Here is a 9,284-nt window from a genome sequence, read left to right on the forward strand (position 1 = left end):
TGTGTATATATATATATATATATATATATACACATATATATATATATATATATTTACTGTGTATATCCTTCAGAAACATCCTTGAATATCAACTAGGCAACACTTGTTGGAACATGTTCCTAAAATATTATAGTTTCAGTATATCTGTGGAAGCAGGTACAGAGTTTGTGCATTAGTAGTGCATAAGTAAATAAGATTTTTTTGCTACTGCTTGGAATTTATTGAATAGTTTGAAGTTTTATGAATCTGTTGCATCGCTGCATTGACATGTTGTTGTCAGAGCTCGGCAGAAGTAGGGAGTGTTTTGTGAGTCAAGAGTCTGATAACATTGCATCAGGCTCTTATTTACATGCAGGTTGTTTCTAGCAAGAGGTCTCTCAGAGTGTTACTTGTGAAACAGACAAGATAAATGATTGATATTTCTGGCTTTCACTTCACCACCTCTCATCTCTTTCCTTGTTTTTTGTCCTTTACATCACCTGGTTGTGGTGTGAGGAGTGTTTTTATTTTGGTCACTTAACAGGGTTTTCAAGAGGTTGTACACTAACATGCATGTCACCAATTAACACCAGTGTATAAAAGCACATGAAATGATATCCAATTGGATTTATTGGGATTTTAAAAGGTCACAGATGAGCGTGAGAAGAATCCACAGTGGGAGGGTTGAAAACTCAGATTGTTAATCCTACTTCAGCACAGGTTTTTCTTACTGAAATATCTGTCTGTTCTTATACTCAGGTCCGCCCAGGTTGTCTCCAAAATCCCAGCGAACACCACGGACTCACAGGGGCCCGCCTTGCAGGACCAGTGGTATACCACCAGGAGTAGACTTAATTACCCATAATGCTACAGGAGAGATCCCAGTGACTCCACCGACTAGGAACAGCTCTTCCGGAGGGACGTGGTCCTCAGTAGTTAGTGGAGGTAGAATCTTCTTTTTAAAAAATATGAATGCTGAATAAAATGGATACCTCACTGTGGAACATTTTTGTTGAAATACCTGTAAATGACATTAGACATCACAGTGCAATATCACAGTGCAATATCACATTGTCACATCACTGGAAGACCTGTCACAAAGAACAAGGCTTCCATATAAAGCAGACTTTTGATAGTCAATAATTGTTGTACATCTTCTGTCCTCAGCTCACAGACCTCGGTCTCCTCGACAGAACAGTATGGGCGCAGCCTCCCCTGGCTCCTCCTCCGTGTCGTCCCCACAAATAACAACCGCTCCTGTGGAAACTCTTGCCGCACCAACGTCAGCTTCTCCTATTGCTGCTAGCATCGCTCCCAACATGGTTGCGTCTTCATCAGGAGATGGTAAGATCATTGATAACTTTGAGTGACAAAAATGTGCCCAAACTTCTAAATCTTTATTTTAAAAACAAATATTCAGGCTCAATAACATTGATTTATTTTTTGGCTATATTGCAAATATTTCTGCTACAGATACCTAGTGTTTTTTGATTAAGGTCAGATTCTAACAAAAATAAGAAAAACCCCACTTCTCAGGGATGGGTTACGTCTTCGATGTCTCTGACCAGGGTTGTGGTGTTGTTTTAATTTTGGAGGTGGAGCAGTTCATGATTCCATCTTGTCTGTTGTTTCTCTCAGAAGGAACTGGATGTTGGCTCAGCTCTCGTGTCTGGACAGTGTAAACATTTTTTCCCCTGTATTTTGTGTAGCAAAAGAATGTCGTATTCAGGAGAACAGACAAACATCCCCCACTGCAAACAAAGAGAACATCAAGCCCTTGGACAGCTCACCTAATATCAGCAGACCAGTCTGTAAAGGTACAGCACACATTGTACATCAGCAGCATTATCACAGTGACTTGATGAAAAGGTTTTTTATGTTCAGACACTTGTTTTTTTTTGTTTACTTAACATTTTTACATATGTTTGCCTCATGTGTTTTCAAAATCATTGCAATTACTGATTGTTTTTCCTCCTTTTATTTGCCTTTCAGGACCCCCTTCTATGGCACCAGACCACAGAAAACAAATAGATAATTTAAAGAAATTCAGTGTAGATTTTAGGGTAAGTAATTAGTGCATTTATATTTAGTATAAATATGCTTTAAATCTTGCTAAACTAGTATTGTTTGCTAAACTAAGTAGGTGTTTGTAAATACATTCTTTTTTCTTCATCCGTCCCTTCAGTTGCAGTCTAGTTCAAATCCAGACCCCACCTTTGACCAGATGATGACCAAGCCTCCCAGAGATCCAACAGACAAACCTAAAGATCTTCCCACGGACAAAACATCCACAGTGGGACGAGATGGCACCGAGGAAGGGGGCGCAGTGATCGCTGCTGGCGGCCTCAGCACCGCCACCACTTCATCCAATGCTACAAACACCAGTAAACCTGGCAGCCCTGCTGCGCTCTCCCTGTCTCCATCAACCCTGGACACCAAGAGGACAGGGATGGATGTGACTTCACAGGGGGTTCAGACGACGGGCACGTCCACATTCAGTGGACCCAAGCATGAAGAGAAAGAGGACAAAAAGGAGGCAGTACAAGAGTGAGTACAGAAATGTGTTTAAATGTCTTGGTGTAATTATCAAATGTGTTAGAGTTTGTTGTTTTAAAACTACACAGAACATTTAAATAAAAAACCAAAAACAAAACAGTGTCAGTGTGTAGTGAAAGTAGTAAACGACGCAATGAATAACTTTACACCTGTAGCCAGACTTGTTGTCTCTTAGCCTGTTTTATGGTATAAATATATTTAGCCTATGTTTAAGGCCATTATGTAAAACAAAAAGTGTTTCCAGATTAACTATTCATTTTTGGATACATGTGAAGTAAATGTTTCAAAACTAAATACCACTTGACTGGTGCCACATGTTTTTCTTTTGCTCTTTGCAACACGTGTTTTGACAGATGCGACAAGTGTGGTGCAGTGTGTAGTCAAAGAATCTTTAAAAGTTGTTCACTGTGGCAGTTTGGTTATTTCCTTCTGCAGTCAAGTAAGAAAATCAACCCTGAATCCAAACGCCAATGAGTTCAAACCCCGGTTTAACACACAGGTAGTATGTTGGACTTACACCTTCATGTGTCAAACTGAAGATTTGAATTTTTTTATGTTAATATTTTATTTTTGCTCTTTCAGCCCAAGCCAGCCAACACCCCGACCCCTCCTCGGCCTCAGGGTCAGCCCAGCCCCTCCATTGTTGTACAGCAGCCCCCTACAGTCTATGGTCAGCCAGTCTGCTTCCCCCAAATGTACCCGCTCACTCCAGTCAGCCCAGGAGTGCAGGTAAGGCTCAGGTGCATGTTGGGACCTGCAGCTCTATGCAGTGCTGTTCAGCTTCAACTGAATTCATATAAACTATAAAATGTCATTATTCAAGTAGTAATAATTAGTCAGAGGTCTACAGTAGGACTGCTTATTTCTGTATTACTGTTTTTTCTTTTATCCATCTTTGGTCCATCATCATTTCCCTCCGTCCTCCTCTTTTTCCTCCCCTCATTTTCTTCTCTACACACTACACATCCTCTCTCAGTCTTTGCTGTTTGATTTAATTTTACTGCATCTTCAAATGTAGAGGAGCATGTGTACTATGTGTGTACTCTGTTTCTAATGAGAGTTGTTTTACTGTCATCTTGTTTGTATGTTGCTTTAAGAAACACTTGGTGAGCCAACATCAGACAGACCTGTAAAAGTAAACCTTAACTTGATGAACAACTAAAGAGTTCTTGTTTCCCTTTTCTCCTCCCCCCACCCCCTCCTCCCTTTCTCTCCATTAGAAAAGCATAATATGGAAGGTTTGTGAAGATTTCTATTTTTTTTCCTCATTTTTGGTTAAATCTGCCCAGTCTTATTTCTGATATGTTTTGCCTGCTTGTTGAAATAATGCCATCAGATGTTGGTTTGCCAACTTCTTAATGCAATTCATTTGACACAGATGGCTTCGTCCTATTTCTATTGGCTTCATGTCTTTGACTAAACAAATGGCTGCGAGCTAACGGGAGGATTACGCCCCTTTGTTTTGGCCCAGCACTTTTACGATTACATTAGAACATAAATGCATGGTGTATGATATAAAAGACCAGAGGATAAAGAGCAACATCCTGGTCACAGCTGTAATTAGACAGATGTAGATGTTGCATGTTTCCCCCTGGTAAGAGAGAAGTGATAGTCATTAAAAATGGGATCATTAAAAAAACCCACAATATGAATTTTAAGTTAAGTTTTCCATGTTTTGTCTACTTAAATACATGTTTAAAAAAAACAGTAAAGGTCAGTTTTACACCGTGATGCTTACGTCTCCTGAATTTACTGAGTGTAACCTTGTTTTTTTTAACCCATTTCTTCCCTCCAGTCTCCAGCCATGTACCAGGTCCAAATGCCCCACATGGCGGTCAGCCAGTCTAAACCTTACAGACCAGGTAAAGGTGAGAAGGACTAATTATCCTTTTTTTCTCTTTAAATTTTAATTTTAATCTTCACAAAAAAAATCTGAATTTGCTTCATTTTTATTCTTTAAAGGTTCCTTTATTGTTTTATGTACTGTATATAGTAAGGATTATTTTGTATGTAAATGTTGTATTTGTAATTCTGCAAGTTTTGTATCTATATACTTACTATATAATATAATAATAATAATACATATTTAGTATGTACCTATGTCTCTCACTGTCTGCTGGGTTATTAAAACATTATCTTTTGGCTTAATTAACACTAATATGTGTTCAAAAGTCTGAAAGTAACTCCTGCTCAGAGCTGACTTCAGGCTTAGATCACATAGCCGGTCGCCTAGAGTACCACCTGCATTCCCTTCTGTGTGTTTGCCTCTATAACCAGTAAATATACTGTACATGCATGATATTTATATCACTATATTTCTTAGACAATACCATAGAAAGATCAGCTGTAAATAAATCCATTAAAAAATGTAAATACCATATATTTTTAATTACCCCTTGTTTGTGTTTTCCTTGATGATTTATGTTCTTTGAATGTCTTTATCTCCAGTACCCAACATGCCCCAGCAGAGGTCAGACCAGCATCACCCCCAAGGAACCCCCACCATGATGCACCCAGCCACCGCAGCTGGACCACCTATTGTAGCACCAAACCCCGCCTATACTGCCCAGTACTTCACCTGCAGCCCACAGCAGTTCACCAGTCAGCCACTGGTCCAGCAGATGACCCACTTCCAGTCACAGGTCAGGGATCATCAGTCTCTTTACTAACAATCCCCTTGAATAACCCCTTAGCTATGATCTACTGAAGTAAGAAAATGGACTTAGGGACAATTCTGCCCAGTTTCTCCACCACTGGGTGCACCACATGACTGAATAATTAAACTGAACATTGGTCATGTTGTGTGTTCTTCAGGCGCAGCATGTGTTCAGTCCAGTGATGCAGGGAGCTGCCAGAATGATGGCTTCCACACATGGACAACCCAGCCTCGTCTCTTCTTCAACCACACAGTACCCAGAGCAGACACACACCATGTATGGTGAGTTCACCCACTGCTCTGTATTAATCTGCCAGTCTGGGCAAAACCATACACTGTTAGGTCTTCTATTTGTTCTTTTATTTGGATTATATACTGTATGTACAAAAGTTCATTTTATTTCTCATGAATGTACACTCAGCACCCCATCTTGACAGAAAAAACTGAAAAGTAAATTTTTGCAAATTTATTAAAAAAGAAAAACTGAAATATCACATGGTCATAAGTAAATGGACAGCATGTGAGTTAAATGTGAGTGTCACAGCAAAGGGTCTGAATACTTATGACCATGTGATATTTCAGTTTTTCTTTTTTAATAAATTTGCAAAAATTTACTTTTCAGTTTTTTCTGTCAAGATGGGGTGCTGAGTGTACATTCATGAGAAATAAAATGAACTTTTTTTATTTTAGCAAATGGCTGCAATGAAACAAAGAGTGACAAATTTAAAGGGGTCTGAATACTTTCCGTACCCACTGTATACATATATACCTTCCAGTGGACTCACCACCTGCAGGAAGGTTCAGGGGGGTTGGTATGGTGCAATGTGATCTGGGTGGTGGTCATGGAGACTGATGCCACCGCAACCCGGTAATGGATATATATACATATATACACATAGATGTATATATATATAAATGTACATATATATATATATGTGTGTGTCTATATATATATATATGTGTGTGTGTATTTATATATAATATATGTGTATATAAATATATGTGTAAATATACTTTTTTTATTTAATTTTATGAACATTATTGATCCATTACTGGGACATATTTTTGCTAATAGTAAAGTGGACAAATATATACAAATATATAGTTGAATGTGTTTGTGTGTATTTACTGTATATTCTGTATATATATATATATATATATATATAGTGTGTGTATATGTACAATATATACATATATGTATGTATATATGTATTCATTTATGTGAATGTGTTGCCATTTATGTTTGAGGTGTGTGTATTTATGAATATGTATTTGTGTGTGAAAATGTGTTATGTCCTAATGTGCTATATGTCTAAATGTATTTATATACAGTACATTTTTATTGGTTTTAATATGTCCTAATTATTTGTGTGATTTTTCTTAAACTCATATTTGTCTGCTCTGTTCATTTCCTCTGTGTTCTTTGGGTGATGTTTCTGTTACAATTAAAGCCAACAAAACAAAACAAAAAAGTAAAGCACTGAATAGAAGAGCAGTCAAGACAAACTCTTATTCATTTCACTGGGTTCTTGTTCCTCAGTGTCTCCAGGGCCGATGCCTCAGCAGTACGCCCACGCTAGCGCTGCCTTGCACCCTCACCCACAGCACCCACAGCACCCACAGCACCCACAGCCCTCTGCCACACCTACAGGCCAAGCTCAGCAGGGTGGTCCCCCACAACACGGGGGTCCTCCCAGTCATCCAGCTGCTAGTCCAGTCCAGCATCCACAGCACCCACAGGCAGCAGCAGGTCAGTGTCCAGACCATCTTCAGACCATGTACCGGACTCTAGGTGGATACACTGGCGTTTTTTACTTCTTTTAACCTCTGTATGTGAACCATAAACGGTTGAAGTCATGTGTTGTGTTATTGTGTGTTTCTGTGTGTGTGTGTGTGCTGTAGCAGCAGCAGCAGCAGCCCAGGCTCTCCACTTGGCCAATCAGTCTCCACAGCAGATGTACTCAGCTCTGGCCCACACACCCCCCTCCATGACCCCAGGGCCCAACCCTCAGTCTCCACAGGCATCTTTCCCCCCTGGCCAGCAGACTGTTTACATCCATCAGCAGCAGGTGCCGCACGGCTATAACCCTGGCCACATGGCTCACGTGCAGCAGGTAGTTCACAAAGATCTACAGAAACTCTCACTTCCTGTACGAGGGGTTATTTTTGGTCTCAGAGTGACCTTGGAAGTTAGAAGCTAAAAAAGACATATTTGTCTCTCCCCCCCCGTCTCCTCACCCCTGTCCTAGGCCCATATGCAGTCCAGCATTGTTCCATCCCACCACCCAGCACCCACCCACCCTCCCATGATGCTGATGACCACTCAGGGTCCTCCTGGGGGTCCACAGCAGCCCATGCCTCAGACGGCCCTCAACCCCATCCCTGTTTCTTCTACCACACATTTCTCCTACCTGGCACATGCACAAGGTACGGTATGAATATTTTCTACTTCCAAAATACAAAAATACAGTTGTTTTTGACCTGTAGCTGAGAAATGAAGAGACCTGACCACTACCTAAGACAGCTGACTCTGAGTCTGTTTCCTGTGTGAAGAACGAATCCTAAAGTTTGACTGCACTGATATTATATGTAAAAATAATGATAAAATCTGTATATACAGGAGTTCCCCGAGATGTTCGTAAAATGCCGTATTGCGTTTGCAAGTTGGTATTTTCAATCCCCTCCACAACGTATTATTGTTCCGCAACCAATGCCAAGCACCACCCCTTCATACGCACATCTCCAACACTCATCTCGCCCAGTTTGTTCTTGCACGTGAGCATCTCAGCGCGTCAGGCTTTGTACCCCCCTTAGATACTTTACGGTTTCTGTACAAGTTAACCTTATTTATGAAGTCTCCTAAGAAATCTCTGGTGACGATTTCTCCGAGAACGACTCTACCTCTCACCAACAATAACTCCTCCTCCTCCTCTTCCTCCTCCATTGTCTAACGTATGCACATCGACTTTGCTGTAACGGACTTACAAACAGCCTCTCCGAACCCACTGTGTTCGTGAGCTGGACACTCTGTACAGACAAATAAATGTAGCTGCGTCTTAAAAATGTACAGACATAAACCATATTAATACAAAGCAACTCCTTCTGTTGTCCACCTGATTACAGCATGATTACAGTCTGTCATTACGACTGGAACTTTGTGTCTGTGGGATGTCGTCCACCATCCAGGCCACACCGTTGCCTCTGAATAAGCCTCAAATCCACCTTCTCCCCCACTTGTCTTGTCTCTGCAGTGCAGCCTCATCATCAGCAACAGCTGTAGATAGAGGTCGCCTGTGAGCTGAGGGACCCCGGCTCTCCATAATGCTTCTCAACCGAAGAGGTTTCATCTGCAGGCGATGAAGAGAATGAAAGTCCTTCCTCTCTCCTCTGTGCTCATCCTCACCAAGACATGCTTCACATCAGCTTCTCTCTCCGCTTCTTTCTTTTTTCTCTCTCTTTCCTTCCTCCCTCCCTCCCAGACTAGGCAATAAGAGAATGTTAACAGGTTGATGCAGTGACATGTTTTAACAAACTAGAGTTTTTAACGGACGAGGCTTCTCATATTTAACTCCTTTTAACACACACAAACACACACACGATCACACACATATGAACACACACACACGAACATACAATTCCAGGGGTACAAACTACAAACTTGAGTGAGCTTTGCCAAGTATGTAAATGAGATCGAGGGTAACCAATCAGTAAGAACGGAGAAGAAAAATCAACAAGAACTTGTATTTGTCTGCACCTTGTTCTGGAGAAAAGAGGAAAAAAACTCAAATCTTCCAACATGACAACAGTATTAATCCTACTGTTTACTGCTGCTGCTTTGTGCTGCGTTTGTTTCCAGAGTCCACCACAGGTTTCTAACCAAACTAAAACGAATGACATGGAAAAGGCGTTGGCAGCCATGAGACGGGGAGAAACCTTATTTATGAAACTCTAACGGCTGAGGTGATCAGATCCCATTTTATCACCTGACCCTTATGTAACTTTTAAGTTAAAACTTTTACTTTGTAGATATTATAAATAATTTAAAAAATGAGCAAAAAAATTTAAAAACAATAAAAAAGTTTTAAAAACTGAA

General features: G+C 40.5%; 1 protein-coding gene across 12 annotated transcripts in view; it reads left to right on the forward strand.

Moving 5' to 3' along the window:
• Positions 1-9,284, forward strand: part of LOC103397645 (ataxin-2) — a 22,443-nt gene extending 13,159 nt beyond the window's left edge. For 3 of the 12 annotated variants that reach the window (XM_017042909.2, XM_008335986.3, XM_017042911.2), the window contains 15 exons: positions 739-924; positions 1,147-1,323; positions 1,689-1,796; positions 1,972-2,042; positions 2,165-2,526; positions 2,971-3,034; positions 3,118-3,264; positions 3,756-3,773; positions 4,331-4,403; positions 4,984-5,177; positions 5,350-5,473; positions 6,732-6,983; positions 7,094-7,305; positions 7,441-7,618; positions 8,443-9,284. In XM_017042909.2, coding sequence (XP_016898398.1) covers positions 739-924; positions 1,147-1,323; positions 1,689-1,796; positions 1,972-2,042; positions 2,165-2,526; positions 2,971-3,034; positions 3,118-3,264; positions 3,756-3,773; positions 4,331-4,403; positions 4,984-5,177; positions 5,350-5,473; positions 6,732-6,983; positions 7,094-7,305; positions 7,441-7,618; positions 8,443-8,471 — 2,195 coding nt within the window. In that variant the 3' untranslated portion in view covers positions 8,472-9,284. The remainder of the gene's footprint in view (positions 1-738; positions 925-1,146; positions 1,324-1,688; positions 1,797-1,971; positions 2,043-2,164; positions 2,527-2,970; positions 3,035-3,117; positions 3,265-3,755; positions 3,774-4,330; positions 4,404-4,983; positions 5,178-5,349; positions 5,474-6,731; positions 6,984-7,093; positions 7,306-7,440; positions 7,619-8,442) is intronic. The other 9 variants (XM_017042912.2, XM_017042908.2, XM_008335988.3 and 6 more) reach the window with 6 other exon arrangements.

This window comes from Cynoglossus semilaevis, chromosome Z (assembly GCF_000523025.1).
Source record: "Cynoglossus semilaevis isolate Cse_v1.0 chromosome Z, Cse_v1.0, whole genome shotgun sequence".
Classification (NCBI taxonomy): domain Eukaryota; kingdom Metazoa; phylum Chordata; class Actinopteri; order Pleuronectiformes; family Cynoglossidae; genus Cynoglossus; species Cynoglossus semilaevis.